Below are 13,622 nucleotides of genomic sequence, written 5' to 3' on the forward strand. Positions count from 1 at the left end.
TTAAGACCAAGATATAGCAAGACCTATATACTAAGAAGTGTAACTTTTGTATATGATAAGGTCAGCCAAGTACTCTCAGGATTTATCCTGTAGTCCTGTACCGCCTTTTATACATCCTTTTGTCAGTATCTGAGATGAGGATGAGTCACGGCCATTGCTTGACCAATTTGCTCTCTGTGAAAGCTTGAGAAAATGTTTTTTCTCTCCATGTGACTCTCCCCAGGCTCACTTTAGATCATCAAACAAATTTGCTGTTCTAACCAATACAATAAAAAAGAAACAGAAGGAAGAGACCTAATTATTACAGAGAATGTTAAAATTTACTTTACATATCTAAATACTATAAGGGCAGTAAACTGAACATTTTTCCTCTATACCAATTAGAAACTGACGCAATAAAATCTCATTTATAGTAACTGTAAGTATAAAATAAACTCTTCTAGAATAGACCTAACGCAACTGCAAAGGACCTATAAAACCATGTAAGACTTTTTTTAATTTTTTTTTTTTTTTTTTTTTTTTTTTTTTCGGAACTGGGGATTGAACTCAGGCCCTTGTGCTTGAGTCATTGAGCCATCTCACCAGCCCCCATGTAAGACTTTTATAGGACACATAAAAATTCTACTTAAGGGCCTTAAAGGAAGACTTCAATGAACAAGAGTGTCACACTGTGCTTATTCCTGATTGGAAATAAAATGTTCTTTCTCAATTCACTTTTATCCTTCATACTAATCCAAATGAGATTTTAAAAACTTAATGTTAAACATGAGCACACACATACAGATAAGCAAAGAGTAATTTGGAGAATCTTTATCAAAAAGTAATTCATAGGGGCTGGGGAGATGGCTCAGTAGAATACGTGCTTCCCTGGCAAGCGCAAGGGCCTTAATCCCCAGTCCTGCCCAAAAAAAAAAAAAAAAAAAAAGTAATTCATAATAAAAAGTAAATGAACAAAACAGTACATATAAGACTTCAACCAGAATAATGGACTATAATAGAGAATATGGAAAAAATTCTAGAATATAAACAAAATATTAATGTACCTATATCACAAATCAGCAGGTACAATCAGAATTACTGAATAAATGGTGCTGGGAATATTTCTGAACTATCTGAATTTTTTTTTTTTGGGGGGGTGGCAACATCTTTACTTTCACTTGTAAATGATCATCAGCACACCAAGGAACAAGTTCTTGAGGCCTATCATCTAATGAATGTCTTTGTTTTTAGAGACAGGGTCTATGTAACCCAGGCAGGCCTGGATCTTCTATGTAGCAAAGGCTGACCGCAAAGTAGTGATCCTCCTGCCTCAGCCTCTGGTGCTGGGATTGCAGGCATGTACCAGCACACCCGGCTCAGTTAGTCATTTTAGTTAAAATAAACCAAGCACAGCCCAAGCAAGTATATTCACTGTCACTATTCTAATTCTTCTGCAGAATGTATTTAAGGTAGGCGACTGCTTTACACAAGTTACAGACAGCTATTTACTACCTTTTCATAAATAAAGCCCTGAACTTTAAGAAAGTAGAAGGAAAAAGTTATTTAACCCCTTCCTTTCTTTAAAGATTATTATTTTTTCTTTTTTCTTACTAAATCTAAGAAAGAAAAAGTCAAAACTGATATACACGTGTCTTGAGCTAAAAGATATAGGGAAACAGACAACAAATACTCATTACATTTCTAAGAAATATGAGACAAAAAGGTGAAATCTTTGGAGAAAATACACCTTTGTCCACAGAAGCCAGATAAGCTACTCTCCCAAAAGTGAAGGTTAAAGAATAGAAATTGACTCTGCTAAAGCTTCATATTCCATCTATAGAGCCAATCCAGGAACAGGCGCTCCTTCCTTCCATTGTCCAGGACCTCCTCTCTGTTCTGCCGGAAGTAGGTCTGCCAGCCCTCTTTTCCTGGGTCTCCTTCTCCCCTTCGCTGCTGCCATGGGATCTTAAGGCTGCAGTTCCTTGGCCTTGAATTCCTTCTCCCTCTTTTTTATTTTATTGGTGGGGGGGGCGTGGAACTGGGGATTGAACTCAGGCTCTTATGCTTGCCAGGCATGCGCTTACTCTACTGTGCCATCTCCTCCACCCCTCAGCTTGGGCTTCTTTGGCCTGCTTCAGTCTCTGGTTCTTTCGTTTGTGCGCCTTGGCCACCTTCCCCAAGGCCCGCTTCTTGGCTTGCAGCAGCTGCCGGATTCCTTGCTACTGGCTAGCCATGGCTGCAGATTTATTTCGCTGACAGTTACTGGACGTTACATTACATAACCAGCTGATTAAAGGCAGATTATTTTGAGACTCCAGACATCCCGAGAATGGTTTCTGAATCTCCAGCGCGGAGACTGAGGCAGGAGGAACTGGAGGTTGGTCTGGGTTTCCTAGCTTAAAGCAGCTTTAATTGCATTGCAAGACATAGGAGCCTTCTTTGCTCCATTTGCTCTGGAGAGATGGTCAGTGCCTCTCTCTTCTCCTAATGGGTCCTCTCTACCCGAGGCGGCCTCAATCACACACCCGGCTGCCCCGCCTTACACAGTGTGGAGGAGAAGCTGGGGCACCTCTACATGGAGGACAACCTGCTCCACACCTCAGAGGCCTTGGGACTGGGCTGAAAAAATTTTTAATTTAGAAAATCTTTTTTTTTTTTTTTTTTTTTTTTATTACATTTTTTTATTGTGTGTGTTTGGCGGAACCGGGGATTGAACTCAGACCCTTGTGCTTGCTAGGGAAGCGCTTATTCCACTGAGCCATTTCCCTGGCCCCTAGAAAATCATTTTATATCATATACCAAAATATATCAGAATATATATTTTACCTTATTTTACATATTATGAGTCTAAAGCAATAAAAAAGGAAAAGTAATAAGTTTGATCATGTAAAATGCAAAATCACATGTCAAAAGCCAACAGAAAATTAAAAGGTCAATAATAAAATGAAAAAATATCAGCAATAAAGGTGAATATACTGTAACTTTTTAAAAATTGGTGCTTTAATTGAAAAAGGATCATGTGAACAAGGTAAAAATGAAAACAAGATGGAGTTAATTCAGAGATGCGTCTTCACATTTCAGATCAGCAGGTCCTTATGTTTCTTCCTCTAAGGGAACAGTCTTCCATATTTATCTCCTTCCAGAAATAAAACTACAAATAGTTTATTTTTTCCCCTTTTACATTTCCAGAATTCCTTTTATACTGCTCTATATTTTGGGTTTTTGTTTTGTTATTGTTTTTTACATACTAATGTTGCTTGGAAGTTGTTCTAAATAATGAAAGAAGTAGTACAGAATTTTGTCATTCATTTTCAAGGTTGTATTAATTTTCAGCATAATATATGATACCAATTATCTGGAACTCTTATAAATGAATAAGACAAAAAAATGAGCATCCTATTAGAAAGAAAAAAAGCTTATGACCAGTAAGCATGTGTGTGCATGCACACATATAGTCCAATGTCATTATTAAATGAATAAAAATAAAATAGATATAATTTTTCCATCCATTGAATTGGCAAATTTTTGAAAATTAATAATTATTCATCATTGGATAGCCAGTTCTGTTCTTTTATTTCCAACGAGAATGCAATAGCTATGCTAGAGACAGCACAGCAAACATCACTGAGCATCTATAATGGCTCCACCCTTTGACCATCTGCAGTAACTTACCTTTCAGGAATAATGAGAATCACACAAGCATTTATGAATATAAATTGCAGCACTATTTTATTAACATGAAAAATCAGAAAATTCTGTTGCCCAACAATAGAGAGTAATTAATTTATGGCATATATCAAGGATATAAGTTATATGATAATACAACCTTTGCAATCAAGTTTTTGAAGTCTAATGACATAGGAAAGTATGCCTCAAAAATGTTAATTAAAAGCTGCATGATGTAAAACTATACATAAAGAATATGGATTTGATTGGAGTGAGCAGATTGATGGGGAACAGACCAAAATGTTATTTAATTGTTTTCTTTACATATTTTAATACAGTTTTCTTAGTTTACTTTTTAGTCAGCAAAAAATGATAAACACTGTAAGAGGAGATTTTTGAATTCTTAAATGATAGTCAATATGTACACAGATATAATCTGTTCTGCAGGCACTCCTGAGTGAATTATCTGTGTAGAGCACTAGAAAAAAAAAAACCCACTAATATTACTCACACATTATGGTGTCCTACTTTACAAAAGCCTATTTTGCTGTGCAAATTTATCTCAGAAGAGAAAATTGCATGTGCCCATATGTTCTCTAGCTGCAATTTCAACAATGAATTAAAGGACCAAATCTAGGTACTTATACAACTGGGTTAAAATTGGGAATACTTGTATGAAGGGACTCAATTATCTTTGTTACAAAGAACTCTTATTTAGCTGCTGTGTGAGAGGCATCTGTCAAAGATAAATTCCTGTCATTTACAGATTCTCTTTATCCTCTCTAACAAAAACCAGCCCAGGGAAATGACAGTTGAGTTTCACAAAACCAATGTTCAGACTTCCTGAGAAACTTGTCTTGAAATCAGAAGTCAAATTCCTGACCTACATCAACCTTAACAAACACATTCCCCTTCAGTAAACAGCCGTGCATTGATTGTGAGGTACTTCAGGATAAAATCAAAACCTGAAGTCTGTGTATTCTTTTCATGAGAGTACAACTACAGAGGTTTTATTTTCCTCTCGGTATTTCAGAAAGGAAATCTGCAGCCTACTTATCTTCCCAGCCTTATCTCCTACCCAGTGCCTACTCCTCCCTCAGATCATAGCTAGACTGGACTAGTCTATTCTCTAAACATACATTGTATCCTTTCATCTCTGCTTTTCTCATGATTGTTCCTAGGTTTGTAACAGCCTCTTCCTTAAGGCCCCTTTGAGACAAAGTTCAAATCCCTTGAGGAAGCCTGCCTTGGTCTTCTAAATGGAAAGCAACATTCCTCCTACAGAATTCCCACAGCATCTGAATCACTCCAAAAGAACTTTCTTAAATTCCTTCACGTGGCACTAAGAGGACACTGGTATCTGTATGAAACACGCAAAGACTACGTGACTGTTTCTTACTGCTTCATCAGGCTGAAAAGGTTTAACCTTTGTGGCATGAGCTTGTCATATGCAAAGTATACCTTCCTTCCAGAGTTAAGATTAAATAAGAAAGCACACATGAAGTTCTGAGCAATATATATTCAATGAATAGTGGCTGCCTTCTGTTCTTGCCTTATTAGATTCTGCTGCACTGGTAATTCTGTGGCACTGTTATTATTCTTGCTCAACACGTATACCCATGTGCATGTGTACACACATGACTATAAATTCCACCTAAGTAAAGCTGTTTTGTTTATCTCTGTAGTCTCATAGATATTGAATTCTGCGACTTGTATGTATATTTGTAAAAATTATTTGTTTTAAAAAAGTAAATAGTACGTTAAACACATCTAAAACTTTAAAATTTAAATGCCTTTAAGAGCTAAAAACCCACATGGCTTTTTTTTAAAGATCTAAGAATTAGCAATTAAAGCACCGGAGAGGATTTCGCTGAAAGTAAAAACCTAACTATAAATAGATACATCAAAGCTTCGAGTCCCTGGGAACACACCAGTAAATGTGTCACTATGTCAGTAACATGGTCGATCTATTATTTTCCCCACATCTTCAATTCTCATTACCTTCCAGCCTTTGAATCTCTTCAGCTGTTACTTCCAGTGTTTGATCAGATAGGGAAGCAACTTGGAGGACCTGATAGAAAAAAGAAGGAAATGTGTGTATATGTATAGTTTTTTTTTTTTTTTTTTTTTGTGGTTGGCTCAGCTCACCCTGGGGGCAGGGCTGGTGCGGCATGTGGTGCCTTGGATTGAACCATGGTCCCTGCAATTGCCTAAGCTTGCCTAAGCAGGTGCTTTAGACCACTGAGCTATCTTGCTGGCCCAGGTTTTTGTTTTTAAAGAGGCAATTCTATCTTTTACAAAATCAAACATCAAAGATCAGATACTGTAAGAAACTGCCGTTGTCCTTGCCTACAGAATGAATCTTTGTCCCCCTACTTTCAAGTAGTAATATACTGCAGAGGATCATTCCAGAAGAAAAGATTAATTTACTGTATCATAAACTTAAAAGACCAAAGGATAATTTGGGACAAGAAGCACAAATACAGGTTTAATACTACATCAGTATATATCCTGGTCCAACACATGTTATTGCTTGAAAACATAACAGTGAACTACAGTAACAGAATAATACTGGAAATTCTCAAGCAATGAAGAAACAAATATAGCTATGAATATAGTGATGGCAGCATTTTACACTTAAAAACAGTATTCATTTTTATTTTTTATTTTTTATTTATTTTTTTTTTTTAGAAATAGAACTACTAGACAATTTTTTATTTATTTTATTTATTTATTTTTGTGTGTGTGTGTGTGGCCAGCTCAGCCCACCAGGGGACGGGCTGGCTGGCATGTGGTGCTGGGGGATTGAACCGCGGTCCATGTGCTTTGCTAAGCTTGTTCTAAGTAGGTGCTTTAGACCACTGAGCCATCTCACCAGCCCCCAGTATTCATTTTTAAAGTACTTCTCATAATTTACCTCATAAAGCCTAAAGTCTAACTTGCCTTATTCCAATGGAACTCTTGTTTGTAGGCCAAAGATTTCTGGAGGATAATTTTACAATGAAAGAAGAAAATGACTTGCCCAATGTAACAAAATAACACACAGTAGAACCATTTGGAAAACAGCCTAGTCTTAGAACAAGGGAAATCACTTGGTTTCCACAGAGGACAGTGTCTAAGTAAACCTTAAATACCAGCACTCTTGGAGGTGGAGGCAAGAGGATCACTTTGCGGGCAATTTAGCAAATTAGTGAGATCCTGTCTCAAAGTTTCTTTTTTTGGGGAGGAAACCAGGGATTGAACTCAGACCCTTGTACTTGCCAGGGAAGCACTTATCCTACTGAGCCATCTCCCCAGTCTCCTCAGAGTTTCAAAATGAAAACTGTCTGTCTTTCTTTCTTTCTTCTTCTTTTTTTTTTTTTGCAGAACCAGGAATTGAACTTAGGCCCTTGAGCTTGCCAGGCAAGTGCTTATTTTACTGAGCTATCTCCCCGGCCCCTCCTTCTTTCTTTCCTTTCTTTCTTTTCCTTCCTTTCCCTTCCCTTCCCTTCCTTTCCCTTTTCCTTCCTTCCTTCCTTCCTTCCTTCCTTCCTTCCTTCCTTCCTTCCTTCCTTCCTTCCTTCCTTTTTCGGTACCAGGGATTGAACTAAGAACCTCACACTTGCCAGGCAGGCACTTATTCTACTGAGCTATCTCCCCAGCCCCAAAAACTTTCAAAAAGGGCTGGGAATGTAGCTTAGTGCCAGGCCCCAGGCTGAGTTCAACTGCCAGTACCATGCACATATGCACACATAAAGTACAATGTAAAATAAAATTTAAGCTGTACATTTGATGAATTAAAAGTAGAGTGCACATTTATGATTTTTTTTTACATTTATGAATTCTTAATACAGGAAAGAGTGGACTGAAGGTATAGCTCTGTGGTAGAGTGCTTGTTGAACATATCCAAGGCTCTGGGTTCAAGACCCAGTTCTAAAAAAGAAAAAAATTTTCACACTATTCTTGTATGAACAGAAACACACCATACCAATTAAAAGCAAAGAATCAGAAGCAACTGCCTTCCACTGCAAAAACTACAGTAGAATTTAGAAATGCCCAATGTAAAGCAGTACAAAATGGTTTCTTTTTTTTTTTTTTTTTAATATTTATTTATTTTTGTGTGTGTGGCCAGCTCAGCCAACCAGGGCCGGGGGCTGGCTGGCATGTGGTGCTGGGGGATTGAACAACGGTCCCTGTGTTTTGCTTAGCTTAGCTTGTTCTAAGTAGGTGCTTTAGACCACTGAGCCATCTCACCAGCCCTACAAAATGGTTTCTAATCCAATAGAAAAACCATTTAACTTACCAGCTGTGCAAAAGTGGTAACTTTCAGTCTCTTGAAAAGTTCATCTTTTTTGTATCTATAATCTGAAAAGCAAGATATTTATCTGAATTTATTTTGTTTTCTTAGAGTTGTTAATTCTTTCTAGTCATCAAGTAATATGGCATGTTTTTCAAGTCATTTGTATACTTTTATATATATGGTGTCATCTCATTTGATCTTCACGACATGCTCAGAAGAGGCAGGCAGGCAGAACTATTGCCTCATTCCCCTTGACTGCGGCCATCCAGGAGCATCGCCACCATCTCCCCTTACTCGGCTGTCTGTACAGTGGACATTTTGGGTTACATGTATTTTCATAAGCTGCCTCAAAATCCCTTTTTGAACAAAACAGAGAATGGATGTCCACATTTTACAAATGAGGACAGAGATTCGAGAAGCTGAGTTGCTCCAGGCCAAATGGCTGGTGAGATGCTTATACCCTACTATTCTTACTGGTTTCAAAAATAGCAATAATTTTCCTGTGGGTGCAAACTGCTAGAGACATAGGATGGTGTGTGTGAGTGTGTGTGTGTGTGTGTGTGTGTGTGTGTGTGTGTGATTGTATGTATGTACATGTGTGTTGGCCACATGGTTATGATTGGCTTGATTGGTTTTGATAATCTCTTACAAGGTTCTCTTCCAGAAAATCAGTTTTGTAAGATGAAAACGTTCTAAAAATCTGTTTCACAGAGAGAATATGCTTACCACTATTACTTAATGTTGAAAATGTTAATGCTAAGAACATAATCAACATTATTACTGAGTTTTATACTTAAAATGGTTCATATGGCAAACTTTCTTTTTTATTACAATTAAACAAGGTTAAAAAAAACTAAAACAAATAGTTATTAAGTGCTATCTTTACAGTTTTGTGAGCTAACTCAAATTGGGGGGTACTTACACATTTTTGTTCTTTATATCACATTAAAAGTTATTAAAACCGGAACCAATCTCACTTAAGCAAGTATCTGTCTCAGAGAAACATGTTAAAAATGACCTTTATAAAACTTTTCTGAGGATGGCTGCTAATGCAGAAGAGTTTCAGTGTTAAACTTTGTTTCATCTTTTCCTACTCTATTAGGTTTCATCCTGGTGCCCAGTACTGTTTAAAACACTGGCTCATTATCTCAGAATTACTAAAGGTTAGCTGGATAATTGCTATAGCCTTCACAGCATAAATGTCTCATAAATCAAGACTCCTAGCAACAAAAGAGATTAAAGTTATTTAAGATTATTTACTTGGTATTACTAATCAGTTCCATGAATCCTCTAAAAAAAAAAACCAAAAAACCAGCACTGGCTTGATGGTTACTTTGCAGGATAATGTAAGCTTGGTTAACCAAGTACCTTAACATTCAGAGTCAGGAAATGATATTCCCTTACAAACTAGCCTTCTACAAATTTGGCAGGACTTTCACTTGATGCATGTCCCTTTCTTGTTGAGAATTAAAACACTGTCCTAAAATGTCTTAAAGAAAGCAACTTGGCAAATAAACTATTACTGCTAGAAAATTCTTAGAGAAGCTTATTCTGTATACAGCAAGGTAAACTTAGAGGAAACATAGCCAGGATATAGATCCAAATAGGCTGAGCAGAGGCTTCAAAAAGTACAAGTGAATAACTACTGCATTCCCCTCAACTGCTGTCAATTTGTCCACCACAAGTCATCTATGTAAATCAAAATGGTAATGAAGCAGCCTATGGAAACAGTCAATTCCTTTCAAGTAGTTTGTACTTGGACAGTTATCCACTGATATTCTTTTCTGGTATGGTTACATATTTGAAATACTTCTAAGTATAAAATGTACAGATTAAAATCCCTTTGAATGAAACAGATTATAGGAAACAATACCAGGTTTAGCTACACCCTCTGGTCTGGCATTCCTTCCGTCCTCTGTACAATCACTCCGAGCCCCCATCCACCCCAGCCTGAACACCACGTACCTGGTTCTGGTTTAGAAGGGCAGCCATCAGTAGGACTTTCTGACATTATTACTCAAGAGATAAAAGATCAAAGTAGACGTCTTACAGCAAGTTTTAAATTTTATAAATAGGACCACTTGGATGGCTCTGCCAGTCTGTCTTCGCAAGAGTGAACAGAGCTTTAAGAATGGAGCTTCTGCTGCTGTGCTCTCAGACTCTGTAGGAGACAGAGCCTCCCAGCTGAGATATGCTATCAAAGTTTGCTTCTCCATTGAGCCTAGGGTCTGAGTCTGCCTCTCTCGAGTTACTGGAAGGACAGAGACCTGACTATCTAGGATGTTTCATGCTTCAAACAACTAGTGTTATCTAACCACCAGGTACCAAGAATAGGCTTTGTAAATGGTCAATAGATAGAGTGTCTATTTTACCCAGGTAGAGTTGAAAGAATGTTCAGATTACAAAGGATTTCTGAGTTTTCAGGCTTCTTTTAAAATGTGTTATTAGCAAAGAAAAGGGAAATTGGCCTCACAGTAGAAGACAAATCAAAGGAAGTAATACAACAAGGTTTGTGATTTCACAGACAGACGTGGCATTTGAGGTAATGCAAGCAAAGTCATGGGTCTCGGGTGTCATGAAACAAGGCAATATTCTTCTCCCTTTTGACCCAAAAGAATACTTACACCAGAAAACAACGAAAGAGAAGGAAACAGTTCTCCAAATGCAGGTGCCAAACTAGAGTACAAAGTAATTTTGTTGGAATGAGCACAAAGCGTGTGATCAAGGTGACCAGAACTGCCTGCCTTTCTACGAGGAAGCCCACAGCTTCAAGACGAGGAAGATGAGGGTATTCCCAAGGATTCTATTCTAAGGGAATCTCCATTTAAGGTTTAGATACTCAAGATACCATACTTTACTTTTAAGAAATGTTTTACACAAGGTTTTACCAATCTGGATGGAATAGGACAAATATTTTTAGGACAAATTTCCAATAAGAATACCTGAAGTTATACTCAGCTACATGAAAAGGAGGTAAAAGAGACCATAAACCTATACAGGAGCAGGATGGCTGGATGCTGCCTGCCTCAGATGAATGAAGGATGACAAGAGTGAAGAATAGGTGAGTAAACAAGGTTTTTTTTTCATAGTTTAGAAATTTTTAATATATTTGATACATTTAATTTATGTATACTTATAATAGCAATGTAAAATGCATAAGAAGAGAGAAGCCTATAACATTACACATTTTTAAAAAAAGAGGTATCTATAAGCACTAACTCTTCTAGCTGAATTTGGCAAATAAAGATAGCAGAAAGCTGATCCTGAGTCTCTATCTATTGCATGGGGTGTCCCCACATACCAACTCAAAACAAACATTATCATCTTAAATTGAAAAGTATACTCTGTAAAAAAACCAAACAAAAACACCTGTATTCTAGATTTAGAATTTTCTCTTCCAAGAAGGTATGCTCGGAAGTCAAGTTCTGAACTATAGTCAGAATACCTCTTCACTATCATTAGCTAAACACTCCCCTAACACTGAGTTCTCCTACTTATGATGAAGCAAATCCATCTGAGGAAACAGATGTTTTTATTTTTTAATTCTGGCCTTGGTATGTGCATTTTACAGTTTTGAACACAGACTGAAAGAATTATGATTTTTGTGCAAGGGCAATGCACTCAGTCACTAATAAGATATCGCTACAGCAGACTACTTTGTAAAAAAGGATGGGTATGAAATATGATTTTTAATTAAAAGAAAACAGACTGCAATGAATGGATAATGGAGAATACTAAGAATAAGCTCTTTCTTCCTCATATCTCTAAGTCTTTTGTGAATACTCATTTATACTCATAAGAATGTTATGAAGAGAGGTTTTATTGTCATATGACAGGTGCAGACCAAATAAGAAGACAGGAAAGATTAAATACCTTCAAAAAGGCCACAAAAACTACAGTACAGTGAAACTCAAAGTTTGGATTTTAACTGCTTAAGCAGAGCTCATTCCACCAGACTTCATTCTGCATTCCAAATCAATAGCCCCCGTGGGATCTAAGTTGAGCAAAATTCAGCTCATAGGCCATGACCTTAGGAGTTGGCCAGGAGCGTGCCCAGCATCTCCCCTATCTGGGCACTTGGCAGGCTTACCTGACTCCTGCTGCTCTCTGTACATGTCAGCAGTAGCGTGTGGTAGTTAGTTGAAAATCAACTTATACAATATTACTGGGCCCCACTTACACAAGCCATTCATAGTATTACTCACTTTTTTTAATCTCTTCTAGTTTCTCAATATATTTCGTCATACTGTTACCTAAAAAGAAATTAGGGAAATTTAGATAATGCTGTAAATGGAAGGAAATAAGCAACCCTACGAAAACGGAATGGAGAACAAGTATTATACACCTTAAGCTTCCCCATCATGTTCCCATGAGACTATGTACAGTAGGCAAAAGAGTCACACATAACAGTCTTTTGGATTACATAGCATCTTCAGAAGATGTGCGACTGAAAAGTAACATTTCAGTCAAATGTATTTAAGCTGGAGTGCATAAAGAAACCCATTTAGTGATTTTACTAGCCCTCTCCCTCTGGAGTCAAGGTTTTCTTCCTCCATGTATCTCTCTCACCTCTGTAACATTTTGTGGGCAAGATAAACAGGAAAAGGAAGAAAGAAGCAAAGTTCTTTGAATGTCTAAAATGTGCCTTTGTGGCTACACAAGCAACGCTTTCCTCTTGGCTTTGTCATTGTGGTTCCTTCCTCTTTCCTGAATGTGGCCTTTCACCATTCGTGCTGATGCTGCAGCCTGAAGTAGACCACAGAGTCTGGACCCTAGTATTCACTGTGGACCTGACGGCTGAGAAATACCAGCAGATTCCCACCACTGTGGAGTCCTTAGCCTTCATGCTTTGTGGCCTGGTTCTACAATACTAGGTTCTAGTCAATGTGGTTTGAAAAGTTTTCATACTTTAAAACTAACTCAGGATCATGCTGGTTTTCACATGAATTAAATTCTACTTCCTAAGCCAGGGGCTATTATTTTTTACTGGGCATGCTGTAATCCGATTCGATTCAAGCCAACAAACTCTGGTACTTTTATGTATGGCTAAAAGAAAACATTCAAAGTAATTTCTCATTTCTAAAATTGTGCTCCTAACTTTAAGTGTTGAGAGGCTCTAGTTAAGAGTCAGGCCAATTTTGGATCCAAAAAACAAAAAGGCTTTCTAATAACAATATGAACTGGTATTTTCAAGGACTATTAACTTTTTTCATGTTTGGGTCAGAAGCAGAGGCAGAGAAAGAGAAATATTTGCTCTGAACAAAATACATTTCAAATAGAAAATATATTTTCAAAAAAGAAAAATAAACCCAAAACATTTGCTTGATATTATTACATTTTTACCACAAATTCATCATGGAATGAAAACCTGTTTGGGTGTTTGTGTTCATTTCATCTTAAGACAAATATGGTGAATAAGTTCATTAAATTAAAAGATACATTACCCTTAATCCCTCTCAAAATACTTCCCTTTTCTTCAAACACACTTATCATTCTTGTCACTTTCTGAGGCAGTTCTGTAAGTCATTTTTTCTTTGGTATCTTTATGAGGCATGATAAAAAAAAAAAAGTATGGCAAGTACTGCTGCTGAGCGCTACCTGAAGGCGAGGCGGGTGCGCAAGGCCACGATGGCACGGTGTCAGCACCTTATTCACTGGATCTGGTGCTGTGACTCCTGGCTCTTCTCCCAAGTCAGAA

The 13,622-nt window shown here is 37.4% G+C and overlaps 1 protein-coding gene across 3 annotated transcripts in view; it reads right to left on the reverse strand.

Moving 5' to 3' along the window:
* The window catches only part of Cep41 (centrosomal protein 41), a 54,979-nt gene that overhangs the window by 11,889 nt on the left and 29,468 nt on the right, over positions 1–13,622 (reverse strand). For all 3 annotated transcript variants that reach the window (XM_004642757.2, XM_023702880.1, XM_023702878.1), the window contains 3 exons: positions 12,130–12,177; positions 7,928–7,989; positions 5,647–5,716 (listed from right to left, as the gene is read on the reverse strand). In XM_004642757.2, coding sequence (XP_004642814.1) covers positions 5,647–5,716; positions 7,928–7,989; positions 12,130–12,177 — 180 coding nt within the window. The remainder of the gene's footprint in view (positions 1–5,646; positions 5,717–7,927; positions 7,990–12,129; positions 12,178–13,622) is intronic.

Source organism: Octodon degus, unplaced genomic scaffold (genome assembly GCF_000260255.1).
Source record: "Octodon degus isolate 3935 unplaced genomic scaffold, OctDeg1.0 scaffold00160, whole genome shotgun sequence".
NCBI classification, from domain to species: Eukaryota; Metazoa; Chordata; class Mammalia; order Rodentia; family Octodontidae; genus Octodon; species Octodon degus.